At 41.6% G+C, this 18,850-nt stretch overlaps 1 protein-coding gene and 2 long non-coding RNA genes across 6 annotated transcripts in view; 2 read left to right on the forward strand and 1 right to left on the reverse strand.

Annotated features, from left to right (window-relative positions):
• LOC130541820 (membrane cofactor protein-like) overlaps positions 1 to 10,374 on the reverse strand; it is a 32,113-nt gene extending 21,739 nt beyond the window's left edge. For both annotated transcript variants that reach the window (XM_057315272.1, XM_057315273.1), the window contains exons 1-3: positions 10,142 to 10,374; positions 4,022 to 4,201; positions 3,602 to 3,701 (exon numbers count right to left, since the gene is read on the reverse strand). In XM_057315272.1, the coding sequence (XP_057171255.1) occupies positions 3,602 to 3,701; positions 4,022 to 4,201; positions 10,142 to 10,259 (398 nt within the window). In that variant the 5' untranslated portion in view covers positions 10,260 to 10,374. The remainder of the gene's footprint in view (positions 1 to 3,601; positions 3,702 to 4,021; positions 4,202 to 10,141) is intronic.
• The window catches only part of LOC125283455 (uncharacterized), a 75,218-nt gene that overhangs the window by 50,173 nt on the left and 6,195 nt on the right, over positions 1 to 18,850 (forward strand). The gene's annotated exons all lie outside the window — the stretch shown is intronic.
• On the forward strand, positions 10,433 to 18,690 carry LOC130544264 (uncharacterized). Of its 3 annotated transcripts, XR_008960435.1 has the most exons (5): positions 10,433 to 11,093; positions 14,212 to 14,386; positions 15,425 to 15,468; positions 15,649 to 15,750; positions 15,992 to 18,690. It is a non-coding gene; the product is annotated as an uncharacterized LOC130544264 (long non-coding RNA). The 3 variants fall into 3 exon arrangements; XR_008960434.1 differs by lacking the exon at positions 15,649 to 15,750 and having other exon boundaries at positions 10,440 to 11,093; XR_008960436.1 differs by lacking the exons at positions 10,433 to 11,093; positions 15,649 to 15,750 and adding an exon at positions 13,180 to 14,102.

Raw genomic sequence — 18,850 nt, forward strand, 5'->3', positions numbered from 1 at the left:
GGCCTAATGGAACTATTTTGGAACCCTGGAGTCTGATGATGGCTTGCAACTTCCAAAGAAAGACTTGGACAGGTAAATTGCATTGATTTCGGTCAATAACATCCTAGCACAGTGTCAGGTACATATCTCCCACTCCCCACAGGCAGCTGTTTATATGTTCCTGGAGCCGCTTAGAAGCAGTTTAGGGAGCTAGGGTGAGCAAAAAGGACCCTGACCTCCAGATACTGGGGATCTGTGCTCTTACCACTGAATTTTGCTTCTGATCACAGAGAAGCAGTCAAAGAGGTAGGCAGCCACAATTGTCATACCTACCTCCAACTCTTATAAGCTCCTTTCTGTCTGAAGTGACTTCCAGGGAATGTAAACATCCAGTACTCTCTGCTCCCCACTTCATTTTTCACTTTTTCCCTCTCTGGAGCCAGACATTAAAGACTAGAATATTCAAAACCAACTGCATATGTGAAGAAAGTTAAGAAGTGAGTATGCATGCCCAAGGAAAGTCTCATGAAAGACTGAAAAGACCATTAATTTAGATGTCAGGCTGATAAAATATGGGAAGAGTCAAGATGTCCATTGACAGATGAATGGATAAAGAAGATGTGAAACAGATATAGATAGATAGATAGATAGATAGAGACAGAGATAATGGAATATTACTCAGCCATCAAAAAAGAATGAAGTCTTGCAATTTGCAACAACATGGATGGAACTAGAGGGTATTATGCTAAGTGAAATAAGGCAGTCAGAGAAAGACAACTATTTTAAGATTTCACTCATATGTGGAATTTAAGGAACAAAACAGATGAACATAGGGGAAGGGAAGAAAAATAAAATAAGATGAAATCAGAGATGGAGACAAACCATAAGAGACTCATAACTATAGGAAAAAATGGAGGGTTGCTGGAGGGGAGGTGAATGGAGGGATGGGGTTACTGGGTGATGGGCATTAAGGAGGGCAACTGAAGTAGTTGGCACTAGGTGTTATATGCAACTGATGTATCACTAAATTCTACCCCTGAAACTAATAATACACTATATATTAATTAAATTGATTTTAAATTAAAAATAAGTAAATAAATGTCAAGCTGATCCTCAGCAGATACACTGTACCACAATCACAAAAATATGAACAATAACATAACACATTGGCCCTAGGGAAAGGGAAGAATTTTATTTCCATATTATTAGATTCAAATGTCCAGTATTCCACACACACACACACACAAATCACAAGATATACAAAGAAACAGGAAAGCTTAGCCCATTGAAAAGAAAAAATAAATCAACAGAAACTGTTCCTGAAAAAGACCTGATGGCAGATTTACTAGACAAAGACTTCAAAATAACTATCTTAAACATGCTCAAAGAACTAAAGGAAGAACCGAAGAAAGTCAAGAAAATGATAGATGAATGAAATGTAAATGTCGATAAGGTGACAGAAAACCCAAAAAGAAACCAGAAAGAAATTCTGGAGCATAAAAGTAAAGTAACTGGGATATGAACAATTTACTAGAGGCTTTGAAAGCAGATTTGAGCACCAGAAGAATTCAGTGAACATGAAGCCAGAACAAGGGAAATTACTGAGTCTGAGGACAAGAAAGAAAAAAGAATGAAGAAAAGTGAGCAGAACCTAAGGGACCTGTGGGACACCATTAAATAGAACAACATACACATTGTGGGAGTTCCAGAAAGATAAGAAAGACAGAAAGGGGCAGAGAGAATATTTGATGGCTGACAACATCCCAAATGTGATAAAACAAAGACATGAATATAAACATCCAAGAAGCTCAACAGCCTCCAGGCAAAAATGAACTCAAAGAGTAACTAAGACACATAATAAGCAAACTTTCAAAAGACAAAGACAAAGAGAGAATCCCAAAAGCAGGAAGAGAGAAGTGAGTCATCATACAAGGGATCCTCAATGATATTATCAGCAGATTTCTTATCAGAAGTTTTGGAGGCCAGAAGATAGCGAGACAGTATACTCAAAAAAGTGCTAGAAGAAAAAAACTGTCAACCAATAATCGTCTACCCACCAAAACTATCTTCCAAAAGTGAAGACAGTTTTGTTTATAGATAAACAAAAGCAGAGGGAGATAATGACCACTAGATGTCCCTTGCAAGAAATAAGAACTGCTCAAGGGAGTCCTGCAAGATGAAATGAAAGGACACTGGAAAGTATCTTTGAGCCATATGGAGAAATAAATATCTCACTAAATACATCTCACTAAAAAATTTATATATTTTGTATATATATATATATATAATACAAGGTAAATACATGGGTAATTATAACAGCTTGTATTATTGTAACAATGGCTTATAACTGCAATTTTTGTTTTCTTTATAACTTAAGAGACCAATACATTAAAGAAAAAAAAAAAAAAGAAACGTAAAACATAGTATTATTGTAATTTTGGCTTTTAACTCCAAATCTTGTTTTCTACATAATTTAAAGGACTGATTTAAAAGAATTAGTGTATATATTTTTGTGTAATAAACAATCAAATGGGGTGGGGGTGGAGTTATAAAGGATCAGAGATTTTGTATGTTATGACATTAAACTGATACAAATTCAAATTAGAGTGTTATAACTTTAGGATGTTAAATATAATCCCCATGATAACCACATAGAAAGCAGCCACAGAACAAACACAAAAGGAAATGAGAAAGGAATTTAAACATTAACGCAGGAAATGAGGGCCAAAATAAAAGCTATAAGGCATATAGAAAACAAACAGCACAATGACAGAAGTAATCCCCTCCTTAACAGTAATTACTTCAAATTTAAATGGTTTAAAATTCTCTAATCGAAAGACAGAGATTGGTAGAATGGATGAAAACACATGGTCTAACTATATGCTATCTACAAGGGACTCACTTAAGATCCAAGGACACAAACAGGTTGAAAGTAAAGGGACTGAAAAAGATATTTCAGCAAATAGTAACCAAAAGGCAGTAAGGCTGGCTATACTAATATCAGACCAAACAGACTTTAAATCCAAAAAGGTTACAAGAGACAAAGGACGTTATACATTAATAAAGGGTTCACACAGCAAGAAGATTTAACAGTTGTAAACATTTATGCCACCTGATGACAGACCATCAAAACATATGAAGCAAAAACTGATAGAATAGAACAAAGAAATACATTTCTACATAATAGTCATTTCTACTAGTTGGAGACTTCAGTACTCAGTCTACAGTAGTGGACAGAACCACGAGACAATGTAAGTAAGGAAATAGAGGACTTCAAGAACACAACATTTCTGCTGAGTCCTTCTTCAAATCTGAGAGTTGGCATTTTAAATAGGGTACACTTTGTCAAAGATAAAGTCACCATGATTACTACATTTTTGATGCTTACAATAAACTTATTAGATATGTAAGTATTAGACAATTTTGCTTTCCTTCAATATAAATTTCTTTGAATTAATTATGCATCTTTTCAGTCCCTAATAAAAAGCCCAAGGGTTGTTTGGCTGTAAGGGCAACTTATCACATAAAAAGCAGATAAAATCAACTTTAGGGGAATGCTTGAGAAGCAAACCAAAAACGGAATTAGTAACATTTACCTTATTTCCTCTAAGGAGCAACTTACCCCTCATCACAATAAAAGTGAGCTTCATTATCAAATTGAAAGGAGTTATTTGGGGCAACGACTTCACCATTGTGGAATATTGGATCGTCACATGCTTTTTCTAGAATAAAATTTTAAAATTTGTTTTTTAAACCAATTTCAAAACAGATTTAAAACAAGACCAAAATTTTGCACTACTCTCTGCAATTAATGCAATATCATTTTCTATAACTAACTGGTATGCAAACTTAAAATTCACATTTAACCAGGTAAACAATTGTCAAGAAAAAGATCCCCTGGGGATTTCTTAAATACTGGAAAAAATACTGCTATCTGAAACCAATTTTCACATGGGAAAATCTTACTGTAGTAGAAAGCGGACCCTAAAATTTGTAAAAATCTCTAGAGAAAGCAAAAATTTTTTTGTTTTTGTTTACTCACTGTAACAAGCTTCTTCGATAGGGAACCATGAGTGATTCTGTTCACAATAAGCCATGACGGGTCGCACAGTTAGGTATCCTGGATGACACTGATAATATATTCTCTCCCCAACTTCATAATACTCCTTAGGGGTACCCTTGAGGTCCATAGTTTCATATTTTGGTGGCTTACCACAGGCATCTCAGGATAAGAGAATAAGAACATGAAAAATTTTTTCGATTTTTTTTTATGTCTTATTTTAAATGCATGTTAAGTATTTATCTCATTCACCAGCCAAGGACCGTGGTCTGGCAGGAGGTAGGTAATACAGAATACGTGGAAAGATCCTTGGCAAGCTTTTAATGATACTTACATGCTTTTACCCAGGTGGTCGGAGTAGTGGAGGATGTGCCTTGGTTGCTTTAAATAACAGGCTATTAGCATTTTATTTGGTGGGGAATAAGCTGAATTTTCATGCAATGATAAATTGAAGAGACAAAAATCAATGTTTATGGTCTTAAAATATATACAGGTATGTGACCTTCCCCACTTTTTTCTAAATTCAACACTCGCCTCTCCTCTAAAAAGCCTTCTGTAGTACACAGCACTCTGCTCTGATCACCCTTCCATAGTCTGAAACAAACCAATGATAACTTGTCACTTCAGGCTCGGTCTCCTCTCAGAAGGCAACTGCCTAGAGGTCAGGGATCGTAGGTCTTCTTTTTTCTACTGCACTGTGTACTGGGGCTTCAGAAATGCTAGAGTAACAAGTGATTGTTAAATAAGCATTATTACCGGTTAAATAAGCATTACGAAGTTCATAGATCAAGATAAATATGCACCAAAGTCTTTCATGTAGGATTTCATTTCATGTTTCATGTGAGTGAACTGAGCTTCTCACAAGTAAATAGATACCATTTAAATACCAAAATGTACTACTCTGGGGACGCTTGGGTGGCACAGCGGTTGAGCGTCTGCCTTCGGCTCAGGGCATGATCCCGGCGTTATGGGATCGAGCCCCACGTCAGGCTCCTCTGCTATGAGCCTGCTTCTTCCTCTCCCACTCCCCCTGCTTGTGTTCCTTCTCTCGCTGGCTGTCTCTATCTCTGTCGAATAAATAAATAAAATCTTTAAAAAAAAATTTACTACTCTGAATATCCTTACAGGACAATAATGCTGCTTTTTTGGGCATTACAATACTTTAACAATAGATGCCATTATATTATACCATAGGCTGCATGCAGAAAATTCCCCAATGTTCCAGGGGAGTTTCAGGAAAGTGAAATAGTGCTGTACTACAGATCAACACAACTGTTCGCCTCTACACTTGCAAAAATCATACAAGTACTCCCTAACCTTGCAAAAATTAAAATAACTCTCTGACACCAGCACAAACCCACAGCTCCGCCCAAAACACTAGCTTCAGAAAATCATGGTCTCCGACCAAACCTGGAATCTCAATGAAACCTGACCTACCCGCTGTGTCTCCTATGGCTACAAAACCTAGTTTTAAGCTTCCTTTGCTTCCTCAAATACAGACTCTGGCATCTACACTTCTCAATTGTATTTCTCACTTCCCACGCACTTCTGGGCCTATGAAAATCAGTTAAATTACTTTCAAAGTCATTAGTTGACTCCTTTCTTGGTAAATTCATTTTAACAGTTTCTCTCTCAGCAATGTTAGTTACTCTGTCTATACCATCTGGAGCCATTGATCACTCTGCTTTCTCCTGCCTGAAAAGCTCTCTCCCTCGTTTCCAGGAAAACACACCACCCAAGCTGGCAGCTTGTCCTCTGGCTACCCTTCCTTCTCCGCCTAATTCGATCATGTGATGTTCCTAATGGGCTGCTGTGGGATCTCTGGTTACTTCACTCAGCACATCCCTGGGGTGAGTGTGTATTCTCCCGTGATCTCATTACCACCGAGAAGAGCTGCCTCCCAAATCCTGATCTCCATGCTTGATCTCCAGCCAAGGTGCCGACTGTATACATTCAATTGCCTCCCTGAAGCTGTACCCCATAGGGTTAATGAGGTTGAAACTGGCAGAAAGTTTATACTTTTTTTTCCAGAGAACTGTTTCTCCCTAATCAGCTATTGCGCCTTTTCAGACCCTACTAACAAACTCATGAGCTGTTACTGCAGAAGCCCGGAATCAAGGTCAACGGATGTGGCTCCGATCTATGGACAAACACGGCTGTGCATTCTTTGCCCTACATAAAGAGCCTAAGACCCGATCCAGGTTATACCAGCTCTCAGTGCAGGCCTGTAGCCCCTTCTACTTGTCCTGAGATAACTTCCTGAGGTCAGGGGCTAACTTTTGCCTCCTTCTGATGCCGAGTATCTACCCCAGAGGGAACGTGGGATGTATGCACCTATGACACTCAGGGTACATGCTCCATCTTTCCTCATGAGGAAGTTGTAAGTCGCCCTGCCGTTTTCATAAATATGTATAGAATCTCAAACCCAATGAGTATTAAAAAAACTTGTTCTCTCTCCCAACACTCTACGTCTTGTTTCTTAAACAACAGTGGTGACGGTAATAATCGTGTTAGAAATAGCAAACATCCAGCACTACCTGTACCATTTTTTTTTTTTTTTTGAGTTGGATGTCCTTTACTCAAGAGAACATAATCCAAGGATTGAGGGAATACGGTGCCTTTTATGCCCTGGAGCACTCTTCCCAAGGTATTTGGAGCAAGAAGGAGGTTTACAGAGCTTTTGAAGAGGCGACTCAGAAACAGGGCATGGATGTCTAGGAGGTTGGAGATTTCCTTCTAAGGCTACCAGGCCCAATTCCTCAGGAAAGTTTGCTAAAGCTCTGAGGATGGCGACTGGTGTGTGCTGGGTGTCCTTGACAGTTGTTTCCTGTAAGTGCAGGCTGACTTGGGGTTAAATTTGTGATGTGGGCCAGGTCACTGGGCCTCCATTTTGTGAGTTCCGATATATGGGTTAACTTTAACAATTCCTTACCTACATTCCCTACATTCCTTAGACTATCATAATTTTCCAAGAAGGACAGTTATTATCACAATAACAGGAACTTGAGGGAGATGGCAAGTTGAGATGTTCTTCAGTTATTTTTATTTCTCCCCCCAAATGCACATACTAACTTGGCTCAGAACATCCAGATTAGGTTGCAAGCCCTACTCATAGTTGAATCTTTTTTATGTTGCCTTTATTATCATTTCCCTCTCCCCTTAGGATTCTTCGGTGAAAGGCTCTAGATTTGTAGCTGGATTTCAATCAGATAATACTTGCAGTCCTTAGCTTTGCCTGTCAAAAACCACCAGAAGGAGAGGTGCTCAGGGAAATGACATGTACCATTATTCTAAGTGCAATTTAACTTATCTTCATACTCATCCTATGAGTTGGGCACTATTTCCCCTCTCTCAGATGAGCCAACTAAGACACAGTAGGTTAAGTAACTTGCCCAAGACAGTATCTCCAGCAGCCACGCAGCCTGCTTCCACTAGCGACACTGCTCCCCACCACGGTCATCTGAAACTCTCCCACGCTTACACCAACACCTTGCAATGGAGTCCTCAAGAAATGGTCTTCTACTGAGTCTGGAGAAATTAAAGTAACCCTGGGAGCGCCTGGGCGGAGCAGTCGTTAAGCATCTGCCTTCAGCTCAGGGCATGATCCCAGAGTCCTGGGATCGAGCCCCACGTCAGGCTCCTCCGATGGGAGCCTGCTTCTTCCTCTCCCACTCCCCCTGCTTGTGTACCCTCTCTTGCTGGCTCTCTCTCTCTGTCAAATAAATAAATAAATAAATAAATCTTAAAAAAAAAATTAAAGTAACCCTGGTTTAGATTTGCTATGTGCTAGTAAGTCAAACAAAAGGGCTCAAGTGCCCTGAGAGGACAGATAATAACATCATGTCTGAATTTTAATGATGGGGATTATTCATTCCTGGCTATCCTGTTGCTTTTCACAGAGATTTGCTCTGTGTTCTAGTCTTTGGCCTTTCTCTTTGCCTCCCTTGTCCTCCTGCTGCCACACCGGGTAGCTCCGCAGCCCCTGAAAGCCCCCAGCCATGTCCCATCTCTAAGCGTCTGATCACACTGCTGCCTCTGCTCTGAACACCCTCCCTCCCTGCTCAGCTGCAACCCCTGCTCTATTCCTGCCTTCCTAGCCTGAATCCACTCAACCGCTCCTCTAGGGAGCACTGTGTGCGTCCCGGGGAGGCGGCGCCCAGTCCCCTTCTCTTGGATTGTCCTCCGCATGGATCTCTCAGTCACTACCACATGTTTTTGTGTTTAACAGCTCCTGTGGCTGACTCCATTCACCCAAGCACAGTAAGTCCGCCAGAGGAGCTGGGCCAAAAAGGACGATCCGGCCCGCAAAGGACCACTGCTGTCAAACGGAACACCACGGTGAAGAATACACTGTGATGCATCTAACAATGAAAAGAATCATCTTTAACCTCTATGCCCTGGAGAAAGATCTGGCCAAGTAATTTCTTCTGTTGCCTACCTCCCAGTATTCTGGTAACCTAGCAATTGACCAGATAAGGACTGCTCCCTTTGCATTACAGTTCATAGAGGAAGAAAATAAGAAGCTACCCTGTAAGCAAGCCCTTAAGGTTCCCCTTAAGGGAATCTGAGAGCCGGCCAAGCCCACACCTTCCCAGGTCGGGGAGCAGACGCAACAATCCCCCAAGCTTGAAGGACTTGGCTAAGTCCATTAGAGAGAAAGAGAAGACAGAAAAAAGATACCTCTCACCGCAGGAGATGGTGTCCAAAAAAGCAGACCCCTTCTGGAAGGATGAGACTGGTTCCGAATCAGACAAATGTTCCCTTCCGCCATCGTGTGCAGCTGACAACTAACCACCTCTGAGATGGCAAGCCTCCAGGCACAACACTGTCTGCTTGCAAACCTGCTTCTGGGCCTGCGAGCTGCTTCAAAACTGACATGTGTATTCTAGTCCTGCATTTTCCCTGCCCGACATTATGAGGCTCATTTGTACTTTCTCTAATTTCATACCTATCCTGCGAACTTTCAACTTGGCCTTGTGTTTCCTTTTCTGCATTTCTAAGTTTTGTTACCTTCCAGGTTGCACCCTATTCATTTTATTTCCTCTTTTCCAGACGACATTCACGGTCTCCTTCAACTGTGGGCTCCAAGGCTAATCTAAACTGGATCCTTTCTAAAACGTTTTTTTCTTTTCTTTTTATTGCCACTGGCCCCTTCCCACGCTACTCCCCACACAAAAATAAACTCTTTGGTGATCAGGAACAAGCAAGACTAGAGTACTGTGAGCCCTGCAGACTCTATCACAGCCAGTGGAAGACAGAGCCTCTCTGACGGTCGGCTTCCCCTGACTTCACTTAGGCACCACAGAAAGGCCATCCTAAGGACGGCTGTTTACAGATCCTTCCTCCTGGAAGCAGGAGGAATTTTTGCTGGCACTCTAAGTCCCAGCCTAATTGTATTTTATTATTATATTTCATTTTCTGGTACTCAATAGTTATACAAGAGTGTTGACACTGGGCAAAAAATTGCACATCTGGAACCACAAGTGTGACAAGATGGCTCTCTGCATTCTAGTGGGGAGAGCAGAAAACGGTTTTGCGAGAGTGACTTGACGCTCAGTCAGGCGGGATTTGAGCTGGAGTGTGTGTCTGTCTCAGATAGGGTGTTCAGAGAGGGGCCTCCTGAGCGGGTGACATCTCAGCTGAGCTTGAAGGATAAGAAGGAGTCTTACAGACAAGGGGCCGGAGAAGAGTGCTCCGAGTGTGAGGGAATAGTAAGTACAGAAGCCCCATGGGGGCAGAGTTTGGCCTATTCAGTAAGAAAAATTCTCCCTGCCCCAGTCATGTTAAATGCTAGCAGAGAATCAAGCTCCTTTCCTCCAAAACACGTCTCTTGGGTTATAATGTATTCACTAGTAGTATGTTTTGTCTGCCACTCCCGATAAATTTTAGCAACTATTTCTCGACTGCCACTGTGTACCTGGCACTGGGGTTCTAACAGTGAGCAAACGTTTCTGTTTCTATTTGTGTGGCTGCAAACAGATCAATGCTGAAATCAGGGTCAGGAAGTTAGGAAAGCAAAGCTCCTGGGCCTTGGGCCCTGTTGGCCTGCTCCCCGACCCACTCCTGCTCACCGCCAGAGGGCACACCCTCTCCAGCTCTTACCGGAGTTTAGACAGAACAGAAGCACTGGGGCCACCAAAAGGAACCCGACCAGGCGCCAAGATAAGCGCTTTTCGGGGCGAAAGCCACGGGCGGCGCACGGCGCGCGAGACGCCCTCATCTTCCCGGAGTCCAGCGGGAACCTGAGAGCCGGCCAAGCCCACACCTTCCCAGGTCCGGGGAGCAGACGCAACAATCCCCCAGTACCCGGTGTCCGGCGCCAGGCGCCAGGCGCAGGGGCGTGGCCAGCGCGAGGCTTGGGCGGAAGTGCCTCGCCTTCCTGAAATGGGCGGGGCCAGCCGGAGGCCGGAGGCGGGGCCTGGGTGCGGGACCCCACAAGCCTCCCGGACCCGGCGTGGGGGTGTTGGGGTCAGGCCCCGGAAGCTGCGCGATTTGGTCCCCTCCCGCGGGCGCGGGGAGGCCCTTCGACGATCCAGTGTGCACGCCGACCCGAGGACCCCGGCGGCTTGCGGGGCTCACCGCCCGGACTCAGGAAAAGTGGGAAGGAAAGCAGAGCTGGCGGGGTCATCTTTGTCCCTTTTCCAGAATGGAACGCCGCACTGAGCGAAAAGCGCAGCGACCTGACGCTAGAAACCCAAGGCCCAGGCAGCGGGTCGTCGTGGGGCCGCACCCCTCGCGGCTCCAGTGTGTCGTGGGACACTCCGGACTCCCTGGGCCCTTGTTTCAAGAGTTGGCATTAATCGGGCATATTTAGGGACAATACTTGTGATTTCCATGGCTCAGCGTCTGTCTGCTCTTGGATCCTCTGGAGGCCTGCTAGATTTCAGACGCTGAGAGGTTTGGCCAGTGCACTCCCAACCCCTGAAGTTAAGCAAGGTAGATGAATTATTAAACCACACCGGGCCATTAGCATATTGGGCCTTACCTCTCTGGGGTCCCTGCCCTTGAGCAACTAAATGCTTTATTGAAGAGGCAAAAAACATGCACGAAAAAGGTAAGGACAAGGGTGTATTAAATGCCAACCTCCTGGAAGTACTTAAAGCCATAATTGTTGGGGTGGAGAGGAATCCATAAGCTGGAGAACGTTTCTGGTGACACAGTCTCTCAGTGGAAAATCAAGTGGAAAATTAAGAATGAGCCAGATCTGTTTGTAGAGTTCTGATTAAACCTGTATGACTAGTAAGAGGGAAAAATTCACATGACTTGTATTAAAAGAGTACCTAGAAGGAATTGACATTTTCTTCCCATTAGCTGGCCAAGAATAATAAATGTCAACCAATGTGAGTAATTGTATTGGGGGGACCAATACCCTCAAACTTTGGCTTTTAATTTAACTTTTCCATATGTTAAGTTTTTAAATGGCCATGACTTTTAAACCACCATTTTCATTTGGAGTTTATCCCAAAGAAATCATCAGAGCTGTGACCAAAGATGTATAATTTGGGGGGAAAAAAAATCCTAAGTGTCTAGCCAAAGTATAAGGAACTTTTGATGGGTGGCTTTATGGTATGAATGTCTGTGCAGCAGGCAGTGTAAAAAAGTCTATGTGAGAAATTGTGATATATATGTAAGTGGAAAAAGCAGATTCCAAATCAATATGTGCCTTTTGGCATTCCTTTATTAAAGGAAAAGTAGTGTATTGATACATGTAAACAGAGTTGGAGCATACTAACATTAACTAACACTTCATAGGATTATGGATATGTCATTTTCTTTGTGTTTTCCAGTTTTCTGTAGTGACTTTATGTTACATTTGCAATCAGGTAAGGAAAAAATATAAAATCCAACTTGTATTTCAACTGCTACTGTTTTCATAGAATGATGTTGATAAAACCTGCATCAAACAGAATTAAGGTATGAGAGGATGGGAAGAAAATGTAAACTCTCTGTATAAACTTCAGATTCATATTCTGGAATTATAAAACTATATATGTTTAAAATTTTGTATCTGAAATGTACTGAAGACACTCTGGAATTTGCTCTTCCTTCCAGATCAAAACATTATTTTCAAATGATACAAAGTTGTGGATTGATATATAAAATAAACAGCTTAGTATCTTGGATTATAAAAATTTACGTGGAGAACAAAGGCAAAAGAAAAAATTAGTTAAACTTTCTTATAGCTTATAGCCCATCGACAAGTACTTGGGACAGGCAGGGTGACCATCCTCCAGGATCTCAACTCCCGCAGTGTAATGCTTCCCTAGAGGCAAAGGCAACCTTAGGCAGAAATCCAGGATCCTGTAAGTCTTCTTTAACATATGAAAATTCCTTCAGAGACTTCCTTTATCTCTACCCCCCTCAAGATAGCATGTTAGCAATCATCTTCCAAGTATATGACCCACTGATATACATCTGAAGGGTCTCGTGACTCAGGTTTTACTAGATAGTATAAATGACCTATCCTAACAACAGCTAGCCCCTCAAGGTCCTGGAAATCTTGCTTCCAAATTCCTTAGAGACTTCTGCTATCCCTAAACCCCGCCCACCTTGATAGTATATAATCAGCCACTCCTCACAATCCCAGTGCAGTGCTTTCTGCCCAGGGGTCCTGTCCCACTGCTTTTGTAAAAGGACCTTTTTGGCACCAAAGACAGGTAAAGAATTCTTTTGTGACCATTCGCTCCCAAACCCCAAGGTTTCACATCAAAAACCATACACTATGATGACACTTCATTGAAGGAGGTATAATTAAGGAGACACTGGAAACTCAATGAGGGGGAATTATCGTTTCTGTTGATTCTTAGAATTGTAAGAGAGAACAGAAATGTTCTGTGGATCAAGTTGACACTTACTTGTGGAAACAGAAATCTATTGTTCTCTGCAACCCTCTGTGTACAATGGCATACGTCCCTTACATCTCAATAAGAGGAAAACATTTTCCCATCGTTATCTACCCCTAAAAGTTTTTTTTTTTCTCATGAGTGAATTAAAAGCTGGGAAAATATGGCTGGTGTTTGGTTTCCTAGTTACAAGTGGTAGATTACATTCAAGAATTGGGGTTTTACTGGAACTTTCCTTCTACCAGTAAACTCCATGCCTAGTGTTTATCAAGTCATTCTTTTTTTTTTTTTTTTAAGATTTTATTTATTTATTTGACAGAGAGAGAGACAGCCAGCGAGAGAGGGAACACAAGCAGGGGGAGTGGGAGAGGAAGAAGCAGGCTCACAGCGGAGGAGCCTGATGTGGGGCTCGATCCCATAACACCGGGATCACGCCCTGAGCCGAAGGCAGACGCTTAACTGCTGTGCCACCCAGGCACCCCTATCAAGTCATTCTTAATATAATTTAAAAATTATATTATCAAGTCATTCTTAATATAATTTAAAAATTTCACATTGATTTATTTATTTTCACTGGACCAAATTAAGGCTCCACTGGAAAGGTTCTGAGCCCTGTTCCCTATTTTTCTGGAAAAGCTCCATGAGACAGGGCTCGAGTTTTCTTGCTGTAGCTCCAGTGCTAAGCCAGTTCCAGGTCTGTAGTAGGTGCGTCGTCAATGCCTGTGAATACTGCCCGAAATGCATGGCTGTTGCCGTCAGGTGCATCTGACATGTCTCTGCCAGTTCTCCCCAGCATGGATTTACCAAGTAAGTGCTGGGAACGTTGTGAGAGATTTTGTTTTAATAATCTTAGACACTAGGAGCAAGGTGGGTTTGCCTCTAAAGGAGGAAGCTGCAACTTGTCTGCACAGAAAACGTTCCTGTATCAGGCAGTGCAAGCTGTGATCTGACTCCTTAGCCTTGAGATCATTTTAGTGACTTGGTTCAAAGGGAGAGTGTTGACAATGAACATCTTGTCGCCTGGACAGGAATAGAACTCAAGAGTCAAGGCTTTGAGTGAGGTAGGGGAGTAAAGGCTTCCAGTGCCTGCAACTCCCCCTGAAGATTTGTCGCACTGCCAAAGTGACAGGAGAGCGTGGAGAACGTGCCTGTGTGTAGACCAGGTTTTGAGCGATGTGCTAGATCTCCTTTAAGGCTTTATGAATGGCACTAGGGCGGAGGTAGGTGTGTGGCGATGTCATTAAACAGAGGCCAACTTCTGTAAAATAAATCTTAATGCTAGATGAATCTTGGCCTCCTAAATTCGTATATTTCCATCATGCTTTTCAGAGGTGGCGGTAGCAGCTGGAATGGGCCCGGGAGTCCTCTCAGAAAAGGCTTTCCGCTGTCATGGTGAATTACACGCTAGGTTCGCTGTGAAAGCTGGCAGAGAATGGCTAAACAGCATAGATAAGCCGTCTTGTTGATGTGGGCCGGGGAGCTGTGCCATCTGTGTTTCTACCTGGTAAGTACCTGCCAGCCAGTGGACCTTCCTATTTAGCTGTTACCAACAAGAACATTCCAGTGGTAAACCGCACCCGACACAGGATTCTGAAACCATTCAGTACAGAAAGCAGGGCACTTCTCAGAAGGAACCCATATTCATTTTGTTTCCTCTTTGCTTTTAAAGGCTTTAAAAAGTAAATATATTACAAACCATATTCCAGACGTAGATTTAGAAAGAATTTTTAAAAATTTCTTTCTCATTATAATGGTGGAGACAGAACATTTTATTTAAATATCATAGACTTGAACTTACACCTCACACTTAGGTGTACACAAAAGGCAAATGAGAAAAAAAAGAATATTAGCACTAGGAATAGTTTTGGAGACCAGTTGGTCCAGCCCTGCTTTTCAGATGAAAAATGTAAGGCCAGAGGTTAACAGAATTACTCAACAATACAAATGAAGTTAGTTCAGTATTTTACCCATACTTCGTATACATAGTATCTCCCATGTATCACTGATGTCACAGGCAAAAAAAAAAAAAAAAAAAAAAAAAAATCTCATGAATTTCTTGAAATTCAACGTCCCAGGCATCAGATACTAGGTAATCACAATAGTCCCTGACCTACTGCATTCTGGGCGGAAAAGAGGAATTTATGTTTTTTTCTTGTGATAGGGAATTTTTATTCTAGGAAAGGCCAATTCCCAACAGTTAATTTCTAGTCCTCCTTTAAAATGTATTTCTTCAGAAACTCAAGACCTAATAGATTTCTCTAAGTTTCAACTAAGCAAAACCACTGAGTTTCTTTTCATATATACATGGGTTACTTGCCTTTCTTTTATTGGAGGCCTGGCTGTATATCCTTTACCCATTTACAGGGAGGTTGGCGGAGGTTGGCACTGAAATAACAGGAGGCGGGGAGGGTTGGTCTTTGAAGTTTAACTCTCTAAATATGCCAGTTACCCTTGTCTATGATATAAGTTGTAATTTTTTCCTCCTAGTTTGTCAGTTGACTTTGCTTATGCTGTTTTTTCCCTTTCTTCCATGATTTTAAAGAAAACTTCAAGTTGATGTCCAGGTCACTCTTTGGATTTATCAAGGTGAGTGTGGCAGAATATAGTCTAAAAGCAACTTAAAACCCAGAATTACACAGTAGCTATCAGTCGTCATGTACAAATCTATTGTTAAATGTCCAGAAAGATTCTGTTATTTTCCAGATCGTTAGCATGGCCCGTAATAGCATCCCAAATAAATTACTGCTCTCTATGTGGCCCATTTAGGTACTCCAGGATCACCTATGTAGAGACCTGTACATGAATTTTGCAGTTCTTAAAAGTCATGGTTTCTTAGTTTATTTGGCATATTCTGAATCTATACAAAAAGTAAGTCACTTGCTTTTATAATAAAATTACTGTTTGATTTAAAAGAGTATGTTTTTATACACACAGTACAAATTGCTTTGAAATAGAGCTTACGAAATATCCAGAGCTCATTGTTTAAGATGTTTGTCTTGAAAACCTCTCCCCCAGATTCATTTAATACCTTCTTAATAAACAGAAAATACGTTTTTTTTCCTAGTGAAAGTAAAAACTGATCTCGCTATATTTTATATCTGATCAATAGGAGATTTTGCTCTATCGAAGAAAAAGTAACTAAGAAAGACATGGGTGTATAAAGAAACAAACATAGATGAAGAAAGGTTAGCAGAAGATGAATCGAAAATCAACAGTGGTTATCACTGAGTAGTATAATTGTACGTGACTTTGTTTTTCACGTCTTCCTCCTGGATTTTGATCTTCTTGTTAATGAGCCCATTCCATAGTATGAACATGGAAAATAAGAAAGGCGGATCACAGACTATAAACAGAAAGCCAAAGTGACACCTTCTTCCTTTAAGTAACTGAGATCATTTGCATACCCTGAGTGCAGTCTTCCCCTAACTAGATGGTGTGTGCTTCCAGCAGAAGGACAGAGCACAAGGAGTGACTAATCCAGGCTAAGAGGAGGGAGCTTTCACTAGCTCCTCGGAGCACCTCAGCATCTTCAAGTGCACATGGCTGCGTTTCCGGGAGGTCGCTTCCAAGATTTTATGAATCTCACATCTTACACTGTTGGATTGTCTCCTTTCCCACAACGTTGTAATTCGAGGTGTTGTCCGGCGCTGGAGTACTTTGTCAAGGAAGGGCACTGAAATAACAGGATATTTTTATTCAGGTGACAGCATGGGTGACAACTGAACCGCCCAGAATTTGCTTCTTAAAATGGTGATACTAACATTACACGTAATTACGAGTTCAGAAGAAGTGTTTTGCCCTCCTTAGTGGTTGCTATGTAGGGCACAAGAAAATATGGCCTAAATTGAGACACTGAGTAGATAAGAGAGGGAGTAATGAAAAGTTGACCTTTCCTCATTGCCTTTTTTGCCAAAGGAAAAGTGTTCTCAATGTTGAGCAACTAAATAGAAAGAACCTTGTTCCAGAAACATAGAGGTCCCTCATAACACACAACATAGTTCTGACTCTCTTTTCTGAGCCAGGTCATGGCAGAGAAAGTAAACAGGACTGCTGGTTTGGAGCAGGGTCTGTCTCAGAGAGTATGTCCTCCCCCTACCACAGTCAAGAGTGAAAGAAGATATTGTACAGTCCAGGGGGTCCGAACGCTTCCCTGGCCATGCTGAAACCTCTCCTCTCCCTTAAGGGCAGGAAGACTGTCCTCCCCGCAGTGGAACACATCCCTGTGGAGGCCCAGCAGCTCACCTGACACCCCGTATCATTCCTGCCACCTGATCCCTCATCATCGTTTTCTTTCCACCTCACAAGACTTCCCAGCATCTGTTGTTACCTGCGTCATCTTTGAACATTCTCATGTCCTTTAGCACGCAGCTGTGTCTGGAATCTGCCTCTTTTCCTGTATCACCCTTTCTGCCCTTGCTCCCGGCTTGGGCGCACAGGTCTTAAGGTTGGTACTGACTCTGACTCACTCCTTATCTACCGTATCTTGCCACAGATGATCAACCTTGGTCCTGTAGAACTCTATGGCCAAAATTCAGTCTTAAAAAGGAGATTGGAGGCAAATTCATTAGGTAGGACTTCCTACCATTTTATTCAAAGTTGATCAACAGTCAGTGTGCACAGTTTTACGTGTACCTTGATATAAAAGAATGTTTCAAAAAAGTTGAGGATACATGAAATTTTGATCAGTTTACCCTCAACTATTGACTGTACATTTCTCATTTGATTAAATCGATACTTCGAATTGGGGGAAATATGAAAGGGGGTCCTTACTCATAAGCTAGTCAAGCATGGTAAAGAAAACGCACAGGTACAGTATTGGTAGAGTAAGTGGCTGATCAGTGAAGAATAGCAAATGAATGAGAGCAATAGTACTAACAGGCAACAACGGTAAATGAAATTCTGAATTCTATGGGATGTAAGTTTATATACAGTTTGTAACGATAAGGGAATGTTTGTCATTTGGTGGAAACCAAACCAGGATTTAATATCATACAATCAATATAATCTCAACGTATAACCTTGTAAAGTATGCGAAGAAGCTTGTGAATATTAGCCATTGGATAGAAGCTATTACAGGTAATTTTTCTATTTATACTTTTCTGGTATTTTCTATATTTTCTAAAAGCAAATATTACTATTAAAAGAAAACATTCTAAAAGGCACAGACAGTAGCTGCTATGAGTTCCAAAGACAGACATTCCTTTGCATCAGAGCACTTGGGGAGAGCTGCTTGAGTGAGGGAATTCTGAGCTGGGTTAATGCAAGTTTGAAGGGAAGAAAAATGGTCACGTGTGTAGGTAGCTACCCTGGCAGGACTGAGGAGAAACCAGATGATCTTTTAAGTACTCTTGTGTATGTGTATTTAAATGGACTTCTGTGAAGACAACCGTGGCCCTTGCAGTGGGCAGTACCTTGTGTGTTTCTATTTAGTGGCCGCACAGTGGGCTGTGAGTCAGTTTCCCACAGCTTTTCCTTCAGAGTAAAATCAAAGCATGCATCAACCCAAGAGCCTTGGAGCATAAGGTGTACAGCATCCCGGAAAGCATAATATTCTCTGTCTTATTTGAATTTTAAAATCTCCCGCATTGTTCGACTACTGTTCCCCTGTGTGTGTATTTGTGTTAATATAATGCTCTTTTCCCTTGCAACTATTGGAATGACATTAGGAAAAAAATACTCCCCTAGGAAGTCATACCATGTCAAGAGTTCTATGTCCTCTGGATCTACCAGTCAGGTTTCCCCAGGTATATGCAAATGCTATTTCCAGAAGAATCAGGCTGGATGATCATTAAAGCTTCAAAAAGTTAATTAGCAATTCTGAATTTTTAAAAAGCAATGCCTATTTCATTTGCTTCCATAAACAGTCACAAAAAACAAGCTATTCAACAAAAACAAAGTGAGTACAAGCCAGATAGTAAACATTGGGATTCACACATTCTAATTAGGAGAAAGTTGACCCTACCTTCTA

This window comes from Ursus arctos, unplaced genomic scaffold (genome assembly GCF_023065955.2).
Source record: "Ursus arctos isolate Adak ecotype North America unplaced genomic scaffold, UrsArc2.0 scaffold_2, whole genome shotgun sequence".
Lineage (NCBI taxonomy): Eukaryota > Metazoa > Chordata > Mammalia > Carnivora > Ursidae > Ursus > Ursus arctos.